This window comes from Borostomias antarcticus (genome assembly GCF_949987555.1).
Source record: "Borostomias antarcticus genome assembly, chromosome: 4".
In the NCBI taxonomy this organism is placed as follows: Eukaryota; Metazoa; Chordata; class Actinopteri; order Stomiiformes; family Stomiidae; genus Borostomias; species Borostomias antarcticus.
In genome coordinates this window covers 6,319,419-6,338,313 of record NC_140237.1, presented here as the reverse complement: position 1 = coordinate 6,338,313, position 18,895 = coordinate 6,319,419, and the positions used below count along the sequence as shown (strand labels likewise).

The 18,895-nt window shown below is 43.7% G+C and overlaps 1 protein-coding gene across 1 annotated transcript in view; it reads left to right on the top strand.

The window, feature by feature from the left end:
* The window catches only part of LOC311308106 (uncharacterized protein), a 32,715-nt gene extending 15,145 nt beyond the window's left edge, over positions 1-17,570 (top strand). The window contains exons 3-14 of the mRNA XM_084437042.1: positions 737-1,001; positions 1,467-1,603; positions 2,752-3,019; positions 3,332-3,472; positions 4,243-4,281; positions 4,656-4,699; positions 7,028-7,109; positions 8,165-8,305; positions 8,422-8,520; positions 9,152-9,235; positions 9,450-9,552; positions 17,437-17,570. Coding sequence (XP_084293168.1) covers positions 737-1,001; positions 1,467-1,603; positions 2,752-3,019; positions 3,332-3,472; positions 4,243-4,281; positions 4,656-4,699; positions 7,028-7,109; positions 8,165-8,305; positions 8,422-8,520; positions 9,152-9,235; positions 9,450-9,552; positions 17,437-17,462 — 1,429 coding nt within the window. The 3' untranslated portion in view covers positions 17,463-17,570. The remainder of the gene's footprint in view (positions 1-736; positions 1,002-1,466; positions 1,604-2,751; positions 3,020-3,331; positions 3,473-4,242; positions 4,282-4,655; positions 4,700-7,027; positions 7,110-8,164; positions 8,306-8,421; positions 8,521-9,151; positions 9,236-9,449; positions 9,553-17,436) is intronic.
* The last annotated feature ends 1,325 nt before the right edge of the window (positions 17,571-18,895 follow it).

Genomic DNA, 18,895 nt, shown 5'->3' with positions numbered 1-18,895 from the left:
CTTGGTAACTGGGAATGGAATCAAACTATTTTTTGCTTGTTCATGTAATTTGAAATGGAGAACTGAGAAAGAGCAAAAAGAGGAAGGGAGAGTAGGCCACAGAGCAAGGCAGGAAGCTGGGCCACGCAGTCCTGTTGTGTTTAAAGAGAGGTCAGTTACAGAAGGTGGGTTACCATGGGTACCATGTCTGTTTCCATGGAGCACAAAGCTCTGGAGTCTGGATCGCACCTGCTATCTCACTGAGCCCCTGGCGCAGCCCTGCTGGCCTCTGTGCTTCAATAAATAATACATTACTGATGGCCTAAGCCCTTCGCCACAGGTGTTTGGCTGTTGAGCCCCACTTCCTCTGTCCTCTGTACAGTACCTAAGGGCCCTAAGCCGCTACAATACCAAGCTGGTTTTAACAACCCATTGTTTAAACATTGTGTTGACTGCTGACAATGTACAGTAGCCTTCATTGTTTTCACAGCGGGTAGCTATCACATTTAGCCACACAAGTGTTTATGTGCCCTTTTGGTGAGGGAAATCAATAAATATTTACTTATGTTCCACTGTATAGAGGGAAGTAATTTATATTATTTTGATTTGAGCCAATGATTTTTCTGTGTGGCTCATATACTGAAGAGCAGCAGAGGATTGGTTACTTGTGATCTAATGATCAACAGATATGCATATCTCATGTTGGGTCAAATGTTTCAGATCAGTTTTCAGGCAGTGTGCTATCATGTGTCCTCAGGTGTGAGAGTGAGCTGAAGCCTGGTTGCCAGGTGGCTCTTGAGGAGGATGAAGGCTTTAGTGATTGGACTCAGAGGTTGGAGAAACGCAAACAGCGCCACCTAGAGGAACAAGAGGCCCGGGGGGACCACCAGCCCCAACTTAATGGAACTTCTAGACCCAGTGAGAAATCCCACTCAGTACAAGAACCAGAAGAACAGGAGGAGAGGCAGAGAACAGCTAGCAACGAGAGACAAGAAGCTTCCAGAAGATTCACAGACGATAAGGTGACATGAGCTGATATTTGTGGCAATGTCAATAGATTTAGATGCAATGCCAATAGGTTTAGATCCCTGAGAAACTCTATAGGTTCAGATCCCTGACAAACTCTATAGTCAAAGAAGCACTGAAGTTAAACATTGAGGTGGACCTACAGTATCAAGGACACTTCTTTAAACACGCCTATAATGTTTAAGATATCATGTCTGTCTTATACATTTATACTGCTTTATGTCTATTCTGTGTCTAAATATTTTATGTTATGCACTTTTGAGTTTCATGAAAAGTAGTTGATAAACTAGAAATGATGCTCAGGGAACACAGACCTCCATCCCTGCATGCATTGATGTCTTTGTGCATGCCAAAAATGAATGGGTTCTAAACTGGCCCATGCACACACCTCCAATGAGTTTCATGAAAAGCATTATTATTTTGCATTTCTTGGTATAAATTAGTGCTATGTTCTATCCAAGGTAACAGAAAAGAAAAAGGAAGTGAAGATCTCATACACCTCCAAAGTCTTCATGCCACAAGACACAAGGCACTTGAACACCAATGGGGACGCAGCAGAAAGGACGACACATCTAGTCACAGGAAAAATGAGTCTGAGGTAGGAACCAAAACTAATAGCTGTATTTCCAGTTTAAACACAGTATATCTCAGTTCCATATCTCAGTTTAAACACAGTATATCTCAGTTCCATATCTCGCGTCTCTGGATCTTACCTCATACTGAGCTTGGAACGGGGACATAACAACATCAGTTTTAATGTCACAATTTCCTGCACAACAGCTCAACATCCTTCCTTAGTTTAGACACGCCTCAAAATCAGCTGCTCCAGTTTGCAAACACACAGATAGACATGGCAGAGAGAAGGAGGTCATCCTCTGCATCCTACAGCGCTCTCAGGTAAACAGACTTATTCTAAATTAACCACGGGACTCTGGTAATACTTCACTATGATCTTTATTTTTTTTTTATTTTTTTTTTTAATCTACAGTATTTGTAAGCAGTGCCCCTGCCGAAGACAACTTTTATTTGTGGATGATGTGAATTGTATAGGAGATCATGTTTTGTTCATGTCCTGTTCTATAGGAGATCATGTCTTGTTCATGTCCTGTTGTATAGGAGATCATGTCTTGTTCATGTCCTGTTCTATAGGAGATCATGTCTTGTTCATTTCCTGTTCTATAGGAGATCATGTCTTGTTCATGTCCTGTTCTATAGGAGATCATGTCTTGTTCATGTCCTGTTCTATAGGAGATCATGTCTTGTTCATGTCCTGTTCTATAGGAGATCATGTCTTATTCATGTCCTGTTCTATAGGAGATCATGTCTTGTTCATTTCCTGTTCTATAGGAGATCATGTCTTATTCATGTCCTGTTCTATAGGAGATCATGTCTTGTTCATTTCCTGTTCTATAGGAGATAATGTCTTGTTCATGTCCTGTTCTATAGGAGATCATGTCTTATTCATGTCCTGTTCTATAGGAGATCATGTCTTGTTCATTTCCTGTTCTATAGGAGATCATGTCTTGTTCATTTCCTGTTCTATAGGAGATCATGTCTTGTTCATTTCCTGTTCTATAGGAGATCATGTTTTGTTCATGTCCTGTTCTATAGGAGATCATGTTTTGTTCATGTCCTGTTGTATAGGAGATCATGTCTTGTTCATGTCCTGTTCTATAGGAGATCATGTCTTGTTCATGTCCTGTTCTATAGGAGATCATGTCTTGTTCATGTCCTGTTGTGGGTCAGCAGGCGTAGCTCCAGCCTGGCGGAGCAGAGCGAGGTGGACGGGGAGGTGGAGGACGCCTTCCTGGAGACGGAACGCCGTCTGGAGAAGTTCAGACGGAGCCATGCGGAGAAGGAGGGCGAGGAGCTGGAGGAACTGAGGCACAGGCAGGCGGTGGAGCAGCAGGAGCTGGAGGAGCTCAACCAGCGGAGGGAGGAGAGACGTGGGGTCAGGGAGGAGGAGGAGCGCCGGAGGGAGGAGGAGGGACAGCGCAGACAGGTCCAGGAGGAGGTGCGGCCGGGGACACTGACTCTCTGATTGTAGTTTTAACATACATGCTAAAGTTTAGGTGATGTAATCATACTTAGTAATGTTTGGTGGTAATGAATCACAATTGAAAGAGTTTGCCAATGAGTGTAGGTTGGTGAAAATTAAATGAGTTTGTGTGAAGTAGCCTGTGTTACGTATCGTAACCTCCTTAAAATAATGGCCCAAATCATTGACTTAGGCCCAGGAGTTAGGCCATTATTTGAAGAAGGTAACGGTATTTATTTGTGAGAGTAGCTCAGTTGTGTGGGCTCATGGACTTGTTTCCCTCTGCAGGAGGAGAGACAGAGGATGCGTGAGGAGATTGAGAGGAGGAGGATGGAGGCCACGGAGAGGAGAATGAAGACCCTCAGCGTCTCCAGCAACGAGGGGGAGGAGTCTCTCGGCCCCTTCAGCCCCATGAGTCCCACCTTCAAGGTACTTCTGAAGTCCAACAGAACTTCTTATTTCCTCTTTACCTGGTCTTCTCAAACCCATACATGGCCCACATGTCGTGTTTCAATAGTATGCCATATCCAGTAGACATCATATTCAACCAATGCACCCGTTTTTAGCACATCTATCTTGCCATTGGTATTTGTCATTTCACCATGACCGTTTTGTCTTTTTCATGCTTCATGCCATTCCAATAGAAACTCCTCATTCAGTTTTATCCAGTAAGTCACATGTTCTGCGTTGGTGGAAGGCTGTGTTTACTGTTTGGCTGTGATGTGAAGTGAGGATGCCTATGGTTTTATACTCTGAATGTATCACACAGTCTTATGGGCACACAAGCAGTGTGGCATTTCAAACATCTCATCTCATCTCATCCGCCTTATCAGAATACCACATGGGATGGATGCTGAAAAGCCCTCTCGCCTCATATTACACATGGCATTTTGACATCTTCGATTCAGCGCTTTTCTTATTTTCTGTGTTGACATTATCTGGTTGTGTTGTGCTACAGTTATGTGTAACTGCATGTGGTCAGCTTGTGTTTCCTGAGTGCAAGTGGCTAGTGTTGATGTAGCTGTGGTGACATGCCATGCCTCTTGCTGAAAATATGTGTGCATTGCTCAATATAGCAACCGAGCTGTGACTTGTAAACTGCAATGTGGAAAACACAGTACTTGCAGCAGGGCACTTTGCTTACTGTACTCTGTGGTCCCTTCTGTCAATGTGCTTCCCTGTCGTGTGTCCCTGTACAGAATGAGCTGGAGAGAGTGACGGCTGACAATACATGCACGGTGAGTGTATGAGGTTGCTCAGGGGTCAGAGGTCAAAATAGGGTGAACAACAGTCACTCAAAGGTTCTGCTCTGTGTGGTCATACTGTAACCCTCTACGCCTCGCCTGTCTCTTTGATGTCTAACTGTGCTTCACAAAAACCTGTCTCTTGTTTTGCCATCTTTCGAACACATTTTGAACACTTCTTTATCAACATGAAGGTTCAATGTAATATAGTTGGATGCTATGTTGACAACCTCACGGCGAGACTTGTCCCTCTGGCTTTGACACATACTCTGTCTCAGGAGTGTTTGTCAGTGGGGTGTCATAATAAGCCATAGGAGGAACAATGAGTTCCAGTTTCCAATCCAGTGTCCCTGTTTCCCACCCCTCAGATAACCGAGAGAACAGAGTCTCTGAACCGCTCTCTGAAGAACAGGTGAGTCCCTGAACGCATGACAGAACGCTTTCATTTATGTGGACAAATCTGTTAGCCTGGTACGACCATTCCGTTCTCGCGAGCTCACATTCTGTTTCACTAACACAGAACAGTCTGGCTCCTCAAGAGCGATTATCCCAAAATCCAGACCATACCGGGCCAATCAGGGACTGCGTTTTAACTGCTGTTCTGTACCACAGTGGAAAGCAGCCCCTGATTTGTTCGTGTTCCTGCCGCTTGCTAAACAAACATGGTGGCTCCTGAAGCAACGAGTGGTAACGTTAACGTTAGAAGAATAAATGCAACTATAAGTGCCGTTATTGCAGAAATAGACTTAATCACAACGCTTAAACGAGAACAAGAGTATGCACTAGCGGAGTTTCTTGGTGGAAAAGACGTTTTTGCCGTTCTTCCGACTGGATTTGGTAAAAGTTTGCTGAACGCTGACGCTGAGGTAGTCTGGGGCCTTTCTCGTTCGCAGTTGTTTCGCCAGTCTAGAGTGGACGCGTGATGACGCATCGCATAATCCTCCGGTCTGGACCGGAAAAAGAACAGTTGTAATGTTTTTACTGTAGGCTGCACATGGTGAAGTTTCGAGTAGATAACATTCGCGATGGCATCACCAGGCATAACACCGACGAAAATTGTAAAAGAACATGCAAGGAGAACTACCGGTTAAGGAAGAATAAAGCAAGCGGAAGTAGGAGGCTCTATAGGCTCGAGCTGGATGATGCGGCGGGCTTAAGGCAGTGAAGTAAATAGACACCAGGCTCTCCTCCCCGAGGAGAGACTGGTGACGCGAGGCTACTATGGGGCGAAGGCCAGACCGATATTGCGGAGTGAAGCAGTGAGCTCGCTAGATCGGGATGGTCATACCAGGCTGGGAGCGTCTACGTGTTTCGCAGTTTAGCGATAACACCATTGAGTTTAGGGTTAAGGAAGACCCTAACCCCTAACCTTAACCTTAACCCTAACCCTAACCCTAACCCTTACCCTTACCCTTACCCTTACCCTAACCTTAACCTTAACCCTAACCCTAACCCTAACCCTAACCCTAACCCTAACCCTAACCCTAACCCTACACCTGACCCTAACCTTGACAGGCGCTATGCTCTCTCTCCTTTATTGCATCCCTCTTTGCCAGTAGGTGATTTATAGTCGGTCAAGTCAAACCAGATGTTGCATCTGTGTTTTCTTAGGTGGCTGATGCATGCTGCTAGCTGCCGCGTGGCTCCTCTCAATACATCCATGCTGCAGAGGCACGTTAGCGCCGCTATCCGGCTAGCCTGCTGTGTCCAGCACGACATTTACAGGGGATGCGCGGGGTGAACAATGAAAAGGCCCTTGATGAGATAGCGGCTTTAAATAATCACCTGAAAAGCTTTTTATTGCGGTGCGCTGGATTTTGTTAAGGTGTGCCCAAGAGTGCTTTGGGTAATAATCTCAGAACCTTGGTGACATCATTAGGTGTGCTGTTACTTTATTGTCTGTCCTCTGCCAGTGTAAAAGGATCCGTTGCGTGAGGATGAAGAGTCCTTTACATATTGTGAACATGATGGAACATATCCTTCCCTGGTTCCGCTCACAGAGCCCATGACATAATTGAATTAAGCCTGAACACCTTTCCACACAAAGCACCTACTGTATGACTGTCTCTGTGGTTGAAAGAGACTTGTGACATCTGAAAGTTTTTTTTTTCCAGATGTCACATTAATCTTAGAAAAAACACAAAAAAACTGAGACATGGATGAAGATATGTTTATCATTAAAAAAAAACATGTGGAGGACATAAGGCCTTTGTTGATATATGGTCTGTTGGAAATTCTGTGCCAATATAAACTTAAAAAAGAAAAAAGAAAGCTCACGTTGAAAGTGAAGAGTGAGGGCTGGGTTTGTTCCAGTCTGAATGACGGATGTTGGATGTATGTGATGAGGTCAGTCTTCTGCCCAGTCTGTTTGGACTGGCGCAGAGATCAGCTGTGTGAGGGAACCCTAACAGGCAGAGTGAGAGATGAATGGCTCTGGATGAGATCAGGCAGTCTTACAGTATTTGGTGTGTCAAGTAGTCTAGACACAGTATTGGAGGCTAAGCAGTGAACTCCTGCGATGGCGCCAAGGCCAATATGTTTGATGTTGAATTAGATCAAGTGCATACTGTAGTTACAGTAGTAGGGTGCCATAACTTTAGTTGACAGTACATACTTATACAGTGCTCATTAAGAATATGTTGGCACACTTAAGGCCACTTTGGGCTGGCATCTTGGGCCACAAAGGCTAAAGGACACTCGCTTGAGCAGGATCCAAAAAGTCTCTTTCTGTTTTAAACAGTAACAGCGTTAAGAAGAGCTTGCCTCCTGTGGCTGTGTCCAAGATCGACAACAGACTGGAGCAGTACACCCACGCCATCGAGGTAACACTATACCCAGAACCACACCTCACACACACACACACACACACACACATACACACATACACACACACAAAAACACGCACACACACATACGCACACACACACATCACACGCACACACACATACACGCACACACATGCACACACACACACACACACACACACACACACACATACACACACACAGACACATACACACACCACACGCATACACACACACATATACACACACCACACGCACACACACGCACACACACACACACACACACACACACACACACACACACACACACCTCAACTCTCTGCTGTCACATGGGAGAACAATTCACACATAGTGTCACCCAACACATTTACAAGAATCCTACCCTTGAGCACAACTGGCCAAGTCCCTCTTCATGTCAGAGCATGTTGCTCTTCCTCTCCCAGACTCATGTAAGGTGATGTTGTGCCCATCCAGCTTGACTCTAGCACTGCTGTCTCACACCACCTCGGCTGTGCTCACTGCCCATCAATCATCTGTTTGTCATTCCAGAGGATTGCGCTTGTTGTTACAGCGGAGAGGCATTAGACTGTAGTTAAGTAGCTTTCTCTGCGCTCAGAGCAGATGTTGAGTTTCATGTAGCGTGTTCTGAGCAGATGTTGAGTGTCAGGTAACTAGCTCAGAGCAGATGTTGAGTTTCAGGTAACGTGCTCAGAGCAGATGTTGAGTTTCAGGTAACGTGCTCAGAGCAGATGTTGAGTTTCAGGTAACGTGCTCAGAGCAGATGTTGAGTTTCAGGTAACGTGCTCAGAGCAGATGTTGTGTTTCAGGGATATGAGGTCATCACTAGCGCTTTGCACCTACGCTGTAGATGACACTTCACAACTATGCTGACACAACAACAACAACACAACATTTTTTTAAAGTAATTGTTTGACTCTTCATATACATTTGGCCACAAATAAAGGATATTAAAACCCAAATAAAATATCCCCAAAATATTCAATACATAGATTCCCCAGAACTATGCATCATAACATTCAACAAACTGAGCCGGCGGTGTTTTGCTTTTCAAGATCTCCTCAAAGGAAGCAAAGGCATCCAAGCAGGGCTTAATGGACCTCCCTAGTCCCACCGAGCCTGTCGCCTCCAAGAAGAGCCTGTTTGAGGCTGGCGAAGCCTGGGGCCAGGGCTCCATTAAAGCCCCCCCATCCAAGGCAAGGCATGGGACACAGGCATCTCATCATCACTGGGAATTTGATTCATGTAATGATTGATTTTAAAACCTGTAATTTTGTCTGACTGATGGCTAAAGATTCTGATTGTGTTTCAGGATGCAGAAGGTATAAAAGTGGGTGTGGCTGACCTCATCACTCAGTGGGTGAAAGGGAACCCAGACGGTACCTGCAGAAGCCCCTCCTCCAAACCAGCTGTGAGTCAATATGAATCTACACACGTCTTTCCAAACACGTCTATAGAAGCTCATGAGGATGTACACCATAAATGCTATTACTTATATACATTTTCTATCTAGCATTGAATCAGCTTGTTATTAATGTTATTATTGTGTTATTTCATATCAAACAACTCTTTTAGGTAACGGTTGATGTCATGCCTCTGCTCAAAGCTTTTCTCTTTCACGCTCAGTTCTCTGTCCACTGTCTACATGTCTGGTCTACTCTACCTTTCCCTTACTAGAAGGTACCTCTCCCCTACTTGTCTCTCTCTTCCTTACTTCCTCTCTGAAAACCTGCCCATCTTTCTCTCTAAGCTTGAGTGTGAACATAATCAAACCCTATAGCCTTTAAAAAAAATCAGTCCTTCTCTCTTTAAGTCAAGTGAAACAAGTTGAACAAGCAACTTACAGTACATGTCACCTTATGCTGGTTACTCAATTTGTAAGAAAGTATTCCCCCTTCTGGACAAATATCCTCAACTCTTACTTCTTTACGTTGTACGACTGCAACTGTAGATGCCAAAACATGAGATTAATCTCAAATGGATATTACAATACTAAGTTTGCATGATACAAGTACTGATATCTTTCACTTTCCCTCTCACAGGAAATAAAGCCAGGTGATGTGCTGAGCAAGAAGAACATGTGGGAGAATTTAGGAGACACACCATCCTCTAGGAGTGGTGGAAAGGTACAGTAGGGTAGGGTCTATAGAGAACCATATAAACAGTAGGGTAGGGTCTATAGAGAACCATATAAACAGTAGGGTAGGGTCTATAGAGAACCATATAAACAGTAGGGTAGGGTCTATAGAGAACCATATAAACGAGAAGATGTGTCATTAGTTTTGAGTAGGTTGTGATTTTTCCTTGGCCATGTTTTTCACAGAAAGTATTCTATTTTAGGGGACCTCTGGTAAAAGGTACAAATTTGTGGTGACAGGTCATGGAAAGTATGAGAAGATTCCTGCCAATGATGACAGTGATGAATACACAAACAGAAAATCAAGTAAGACACTCATCCTACTTGGACAAGAATATTAATTTACATTTCTATATCATTTTAAAGAAATTCTGCAATTATATAGAATAATGAATGTATGTGTTAAAGCATCTCCCCTCACTACTGTAGCTACTGGGTGTATCAGCCCTGTCTCCCTCCCTCAGAAAGGCAGGTCGTTAATGCATTCCAGAACCATTTTAGATTTACAAGCCTTGTGTTCTTCAGGCAGTATGTGACCTGTCATGTTGTTTGGGGCAGTCTTATCCCAGTGGCGTTGCTACTGTAAGTAATTGTTTAGTCAGTTGGAGATACATTGGAGGAAAAGCTTGAAGTGACATTACAAAATTCAATAAAATGACATTATCCATCTAACTAAAAGTTATTTACATATTCAAGAAAGGACATCTAGTGGAAGTGCATACAACTCCACACCCTGAATCAGTTATGAACTAAATAATCTACTACTTCAATATAGCCTACAGTACATTACACAAGCATGAAAAAAGGCATTGAGACCATTGTTTCTCATTAGGTTTTATGTAGATATGACAAAAGGCAGTCACACACTATGCTATTAATGTCAATACAAACATATATACAATTAAAACAAAATCAGCTTACATTAATGCCATAGTTTACTCTTGGGGTTATATCCCCTTTGTTTGTGAGGGACAGTTCTTTTCAGCAACTGGGTTTATGAAACAAGCATCTAGCAGCTATAGTAGCTACAACAAAATGCCTTTGAATTAAAAAATAAATAAAATAAAAGTAGCCTAATTCCTTACAATGCTACAATCCCATACAGTGATCAGGTAGAGAAACCACCCAGCACAGAGAACACTATCAACAACACACACAGCAACAGCACTATAATCATCAAAAAACACAGATTAGATCAGATTCACTTTCTGACTCTCTCTTAATATGCAAACTATTATCACATATGTTCTTGTGGATTCCTGCTTGCCTCCCTACATGCATAATCACTGAGACACACCTACATGCATAATCACCGAGACACACCTACATGTACAGTTTAATGTTAAGCAGTGTACAGTAGATTATTTGACTAAATCTTACATTCTTATCCATTTTGTACCATTACATTCGTTCACCATAAAGCAATCCAAATTCTATCATGTCATCCCAAAGGAAACATTCTCTATTCATTTTTCTAAACCTTTTCTTGTCCATAGGGGGAGCAATATATTGTACTGTACACAGTACAAGTGCCTCTCTATGTCCTTCTACCAACTCCCTCTAACTCCTGGTCAGATCTGACTCTGTCCCAGACCTCCCCTCTGAAGCTCCTCCTCTCACTCTCCTGTCCTTCTATACCCGTCTGCCCTCCTGATCAAGGAATGTAGAAGCCCTATTTATTACACACAGATCACACTCTCTATCTAACCAAGGGTCTATACTAAGAACAAGCAACGTAAATATTTTTCTGATTCATGCTGTGGAGCAAGACACAAGAAACAAAGCTGCATGCATCCAAAATCTCCTCTGAAGCTCTTCATATGGATATGGATAAAGTGTAGCAGGCAACAAGTTAATTTGCTTATTTTTATAATAACTGATACTGTATGTCTGATGTTAGAGTGAACACTCCACAGTGTACAGGCAGCCTACTATAAAAGCTTCTTCCTGGAGTGAAAACATTAACAAGTTACCCAATGATTGCCCAAGGTAGCATACTGAATATGACAGCGTGTATCAGGTCAGACATCTGTATTTTTTGATGAACCAAACCCTCTGGCGGTTCTATTAAAATCCTTTGGTTCCTCGTCCTGATTTTTGCGACTAATAAGTCCCCTCTCAAACACAGAGGCAATTTTAGTGAGAGGCTTTTCAGCAGCCTCCTTCAGTTTCCTAGCATCAAATCGTGGACTGTACAGAAGGATTGGCAGCCGATTCACAAAAGATGGGACCTCTACCTGGTTGTCTTTTGACACATTTTTCTGCTTTGAATCATTCTTGGTTGCTTTGATCTGCTTCATGATGTTCTCTTTGGTGGAGAACATGTGAAAGAGCATGGCATCCCACATCTTCAGTGCCCTGGGCATCTCATTAGGTGATAACAACTCCTTGCCTTCAGGCTGACCTTTGACATCTTTTTTTGTTTTGTCAGATTTGCCCTCATCATTTTGATTTATGCTGCCACTGGAGTCGTTCCCTGTTTCAGTCAGTGGTTCTGGAAACTGGGGCTCATCTGGCTCAACTACCATGTGCTTTTTGAGCCGTGTCCATCCACTGAGTTTGGCCTTTAGGCCCTTAGGTTTAAGTCCTCCCTTGGGCTCAGTAGTTTCAGGGGCCTTTTCTACTGTGTTATTTTTGTCAGAAGTTGAAGATGCAGTTGATGTCGCAGACTTCGTAGAGGGTGTCTCTTGCGTTGGTGTCCCCGGTCCAGCAGTGGTATGGGCTTTCATAACATCCTTGTCTGTCTGTCCAGTCTTTGGCTGAGATGACGGTGACATTCCTCTGTTTGTGGATGCAGCTTTTACTGAGATTGAGGCCTGAGGCAGAGAGGCAGGAGTGGTAGAATCAATCACAGCGGCTTGGGTTATGGATGGTTTCATCACAGTATCTATTGCAGGGTTTGAAGAGGATTTACTTTCAATGGTAGACTGTATGGGGGGGTTTATATTTATGGTAGGCTTGTTAGTTGGGGTTGGCTCAGGGGAAGATTTTGTGAGGCTTTTAGTTTTCATGGTAGGGCTTAAGCAGGATTTTGTTTCTGTCGGTTGTGTGGAGGATTGTTCATTTATAGCAGGTTGTTTGGTTAAGGCAGGTTCAGGAGCAGGCTTGATGGGGTCTTTAATCTCAATATTTGATTTTGAAAAGGGTTTATTTTCTGCAGTAGGGTTTGATGAAATGTGAGTCTCTGTGATGTGCTGCATAAGTGGCTGTGCATTGGTATGCTTGTTAGTCAGTTCAGGCTCTGGGAAAGGGGAGGCTCTTGTATCTGTAGGCTTTGTTAAGTGTTTATTGTCCATAGTAGGAGTAAACAAATACATTGTTTCTCCAGCAGGCTTTGTGGAAGATTGTACATTTAAAATAGGCCTGTTAGTAATGTTAGGCTCTGGGGTAGGTGTATGAGAAGCTCTGTTCACTACAAGAGGGTTTGTGAGTTGTTTACCTTTGATTGTAGAATTTGAATGGGATCTTGTTTCCAGAGTGGACATGGTGGAGACCTTTGCATCAATGGCCAACTTTGTAGATTGTTGGTTTTCCATGGATGATTTTGTTGGATGTTTGTTTGGTACAGAACATGTCATGGCAGGATATTGTATGGTAGGATTACCTGGCAGCATGGTTTCTGAAGTAATCTTGCTGGCCTTTGTGGTTTCTGTTTTAGGCTTTCTATGCCGTCGACGAGGCACTATGTTGGGCTTGTCATGAAGCGTGGTTTCTATGATAGGCTTGCAGATCATTACAGATTCTGTGGATGGTGTGCTGGGCAAATTATTGTCAGTGTTGACCTTGCCTGGAAGTAGGCCTCTAGTCCCTATGCTGGGTGGCCTGGGAAGTATAGGTTCTCCTATAGGTGTGCTGGGTACTGTGGATAGAATGGTAGGTTTGCTGTGGGGGTTGGACCCGATGCTGGCCTTACAGGACAGAGAACTATCAATGCTAGGCGTGCTGTGTTTTGTTGCTGTGGTAGGCTTGGTAGTTACTATGATATCTGTGAGTTTGGTGGCCATTAAAGTTACGGCAGTAGGCTTGTCAGGGAAGCTGATTCCTGGGTTGGGTGTGCTGTTGATATTGTTCTCTGTGTTGGGTGTACTGGGCAAGTCATTATTCACTATGGCTTTGCTGGGCAGTTGCCTTACAGTTTCTATGCTATGTTTGCTGGGAAGGTTTGGTTCTACAATAGGTTTGCTGGGCAATTTGGTTTCAGCTGAACATTTTGTGGACAGTTTAGTTCCTGCTGTACCACTTTTTGTTTCAATTGTCAGTGAGCTAGCATGTTGTACTTTCATATTTGGTTTGCTGGGCTGTGTCTCTATGCTTGGCTTGCTGTATTTTATTTTTGCTGGCATAGGCTCTGATGTGGGTTTGTTGGAGATATTCGATCCTACATCCAGACATCCAGTGTCGACAATAGGCTTGTTGGGAAAATTGGTTTCAGTGATAGATTTTGCGGTCAGTGTAGTTTCTGCAGTATTGTTGTGTACTTTGGTTTGAATGATAGGCGTACTAATGAGTTTGGTTTCTTTAGCTTTATTGGATAATGTAGTTTCTATCATCTGTTTGCTGTGTATTATGGCTTCCGTGATAAGCTTGTCAAATAGCCTGGTCTCTATAGGAGGATTACTGGTAATCAATGTTTCAGTGTTACGCTTGCCGAGAATGCTGGGCTTCAACGTGCACTGTGGATCAAAGACCTGCTCCATTAAATGACTAGCTCCCACATGATTTAAATATGATTGATCAGGAGGACTTCTTTGTTTAACAGTGGGCTCTAAACTTCCAATTTGTTGTGGAGCATTTGTTATATTCTGCCCTGTTCCATAGGAATTTCTATTAGCACAGGCTGGAGGGTTAATCAGTGTAAGAACAGACTCAGTATTTCCAATTTGATGTGGGAAATTCATTACATTTGGCATTTTCAGAATTTCCGTATTTGAAAACTGCATTTCTATTTTCTTTGAAGGAAATGGGGACTTTGACACAGCATTACTATCGATCAAGAATGAAGAATATTTATTTTGCTGAGCCTCTACTAGAAACTGTGCTGTACTTTGTACCTCACCTGCTTTAGGTATTGGAGCCTCAGAATATGAGGCTATGGATGTGGATACTTCACTTGTGGGTTGTTGCATAGTTTGTTGTCCCATGGCCAGTGAAAGCTTTTGTTTTGGTATGTCCACAGTAGGGTTGTTAATAATTTGTATCCCATTTACAGGTGCTTCAGATTTGTCTTCTTCAAATGTCTCTGTTTTGAAAGTGTCTTCCTGATGTGTTGGGATTTCTGAGGAGCTTTTTGTAACTGAAGGTGTTTGTAGAACCTGATCCACTGAATACTGCACCAATGAGGTTATTTGTTTTCCTTTGGAAGCTTTAGGAGAGACTGGTTCTTTGATGGATGCCTCAGACTCCAGAGCAGGTGGTGGTCCAGTTAGTATGCCATTAGACTGGACATCGGATGGTCCAGTTAGTATGCCATTAGACTGGACATCGGACGATGGCAGTTCATTGATATAGAGTCCCTTGGGACCATTATATGCTGAATTAGTCCGAATTCCACCATAGGCAACATACTCCGCTGGCGTTAGTCCATAATATGTTGATCGTGGTCTAGGTTTTGGAGATGCCATTGGAGATAGTGGGGGCATTTGAGATCCTAATAATGATGTTAGGGATTTCCGTGCCTCAATCACAGGGAAGTTTGGTTGTTGATATTGTGGAGACAGAGGTCGTGGGCTTGGGGGTACCTGTGCTGAAGTTATTGGCATGGTGTATCCATTTGAAGCTGTCTGTATTAAACTCTGTGGGCATGATGGAGTCACTTGCAAATTATACCCGAATTGTGAAGTTCCAAATTCTTGACTTTCATCAGTTTTAACATTTGGCATTGGCAAATCTGTCATTATTTTGGGAACAGATCCCTTATATACAGAGGTGTTGGATGCTGAAATCTCATTGGGAGATATCTCAGCAACATCGACTCCCAAGATTGTAATTCTACAACTGTTGAGAGTTTGACTACTGTTGTCACTGGCTGAACCATTAGAGTGTTTGTTTGAGGTGTTATTGTTCAATCCAGTTGGTCTCAGTTGATCAGCTGCAGTTGAGGGAGTTTTGCTTGTACTGGTAAACGGTATTGGTGATTTGTATGTCTGTGGCTCTTTGATAACAGCCACATGCACATCCCGGGAAGAAGGCAAAGCAGGACTTGCTGCAAACAAGAGTGGGTTGGGTTTTGAGACTTCAAAAACAGGTGTTGTTCCTCTCAAGGGCAGGCATGAGGGTGTCTTTGGTCGTCCAGAAGGGGTTCTTGCCACAGACATTGTATACGAAGAGGCTGCTTCACTTTCTCTATGTATAGTGGATAATGATGCTCTATGACAAGATACATTTAATCCAGTCATGTCATTAAATGGAGGCTTGGAGATTTCATAAAAGGTTGCTTTGGATGTATAAATCCTTGTTTGTGGGACGTCAGACTTGAATTCTCTAATAGCTTTAATGCTAGATATTTGTGAGCTGCCCATCTGGGATGGCAGTAGGCTAGCCATGGAAGTACCCAGATTTATCCTTTGACTTGGGGCCACGTCCTTTGGCTTGCAGGGTGTCTCCTTCTCAGTGGAAATAAGAGGTTGTCCCTGAGGGGCTGAGACTGACACCAGTGCTGGAGCAGGAGGTAGGGTAGGAGTTGGAACCACAGCAGGGGCCAAGCCCTGACCATTGGGGGCAGCTGGGAAAAGTGCCAGACTGTGAGTTGATATCTTTGGGGAAGCTGGACTAGATTGTGGCCCTGGGGCTGGTCTTGAAACAGCTACTGTGGTGACTGATGAATAGGAATTCACTGTTGATGAATCAGAACTTTTCTGAGTAACTGGAACTGGAGCTGGAGGTAGGGCTCGGACTCGGGCTGGAAGTGGAGGTAGGGCTGGAGGTGGAGGTAGGGCTGGAGGTGGAGGTAGGGCTGGGGCTGGAGGTGGAGGTAGGGTTGGAGGTGGAGGTGGGGCTGGAGATGGAGGTAGGGCTCGGACTCGGGCTGGAGGTGGAGGTAGGGCTGGAGGTGGAGGTGGAGGTGGGGCTGGAGATGGAGGTAGGGCTCGGACTCGGGCTGGAGGTGGAGGTAGGGCTGGGGCTGGAGTTGGAGGTAGGGCTGCGGCTGGAGGTGGGGCTGGAGATGGAGGTAGGGCTGGGGCTGGAGGTGGAGGTAGGGCTGGAGGTGGAGGTAGGGCTAGGGCTGGAGGTGGAGGTAGGGCTAGGGCTGGAGGTGGAGGTAGGGCTGGGGCTGGAGGTGGTGGCGGTGGTAGGACAGAGGCTGGAGCTGGAGGTGTAACTAGAGCTGGAGCCAGAGCTGGTGGTGGCATCTCTGGAACTTGCACAGGTTGAAGTGATGGGGTCATTGTGAATGGAGTGGCATCATCAAACAAAAAGGATGAACACTCATAGAGTGGAGCCACCTGTTGCTCAGCGGTCCAGACTGGAGGCGTATAGGACTGTGGTGGGAAGAGCCCTGTCTGGCCATAGGGGCTGCTCCGGGGGTATGGGGAGGGGGAGGTAGAGTGCTGATAAAAGGGTCGGAGGGGAAAAGCAGAGTTTTCTCCATAGCACGATGAATCTGGTGTCCTGGGTGGAGTGGACTGGTCACTGTGTTCAAGGTCTGTGCTTGCTTCGTTCACAGGGGACAAACAGGAGCGGAAGGGTATGGGGGTTTGAGAGGGGCCGGCTTTTTTCTTGGCACTCTTCTTCTTTAGTTTCTGTAGCCGGGCATTGTCCTTGCTTGGTTTGGGCAGCAGAGGGGGGGGGTCGGGTTGGAGTCCATTGCAGTAGCTGAATTCCATCAGCATTTCAACCCCCTGAAGGAAAAAGAGGAGACTTTAAGCTGACAAAAACAAAAATTCTGTATTTCACTACCAGTATTTGACTACCAGTATTTGACTAAAACAATTCAAGGTGCCCCATACTGCATGGTTATGTTATTTAGTAGGTGTTTATCAGCATCTGAGTGTTTTTATTTAAAAATTTTATGCTTCTCTGTTTTTATGCTCATGTTTTGGTCTTGTCTTTTCTATGTAGCACTGAGATTTGTTTCAAATGTAAAATGCATTACAGATCAAATATATTATTATTATTATTATTTATTTATTTATTTGTGTGTTTTGTCATGATATTGTAGTTGAATCACTAACATCGTCATTCATATTTCAGCTGGACAGTGCCAAGAGGACTGGTAAAGGACCCACTAAAAGAAAGACTTGATGATGACTGGTGATCACTTAAAATCTTATTGACATTCATTCTTTGTATTTCAAACATTAGCTTACATATTTGTACAACAATAGTTATATTAAAATCTATGGACAGCTGTTCAATCATGATTATAGTGTATTCCCTGCTTTTGACAAGACACCAGGTCTATCATTCTCAAAGAATCTGACGTTAAGCAGAAATGTATTATTATTTTGTGGTTATATTGGGCAATCCTACTTGTCTTGCGAGTAAAGTGCTTCTTCCTTTTCTATGTATCACTCTAAACTTGCACCAACAACAATAAAGGTCGTGTGCATTTGTGGGATATACACCTGCCTTCTGTGTGCTCCGTGGTTCTACATCCATTCCACTGGGAAGATGCTCATGATAGTGCAGGACCTGCAGGTACTGTGAGCTCACTGTCTGTCATAGTCATCTACATGCTTCCAGCTACTGTGTGAACTCACCTTCACAGCTGCTCAAAGTCTTTATTTAACCCCTGCTAATGGCTCTATAAAAACTATGGATGGATTTAGAAAGATATGGCGTCCCATGACAACAGACTTGTTAAAAAGTGTAATCATAATGATATCCTGAAGGCGCTGTGTGTCTATATAAAACCTCATTGGTTGAAACCAAATGTCATGTCAGTTGTCCAGCCATTGGTTCCCTATGGACAGCCCTACTCCGAGAGGATAAGGAAGCATGACATTTATTTAGGAAATAACCTTGATGTTATTAACACATTCCCATTGATATCATAACTCATAGTTGAAAGCAATATATTCACTTTGTGGATCACTACTGCATTAATTCAAGTGAGAGAAACACTCCCATGGTCATGTTGACTTAACTCAGTAAGGTGTCCTGTTTTCTGATGTCTGGTTTATCTGAAGCAAAGCAGCTGTTTACAGTAGGCATGTCCTTCAAAACCCCGTGGTTGTTATGCTTATTACTGTGAAAGGGGATTACTGTATTGTATACATATACTGTACTAGCCATAGTATTGTTGTTTCTTAAACATCCCCTTAATAGTTGTCTAGCTGGTCTCTGTAGGTCCTGCAACAGACCTGTGGCCTAATTTTAGAGTGAGGTAATAGAGAGGGACATAAAACGAGACACCAGCCACCTGCTCCCTGCAGTGAAGAGACGTGTTCTGGGCAGTGAACCCGTCTCTCTGATGGAAATGAATGCGAGGCCAGTGAGGCCATAGCCAGGTCAATGTGCAATAATACTCCTATTTACATTTTGCTGAACACTTTTTGCTGACCTTAAAATTAACTCCAACCTGGCTGAAAAAAGTGTCTTTACTGATGTTAATCAATATCACTGAAATATTTAAGAATACATCTTTTCTGTCATTTGTCAAGACTACTGCTAAAGGTGATTATTTGTATAAAAATAGATTATTCAGTTA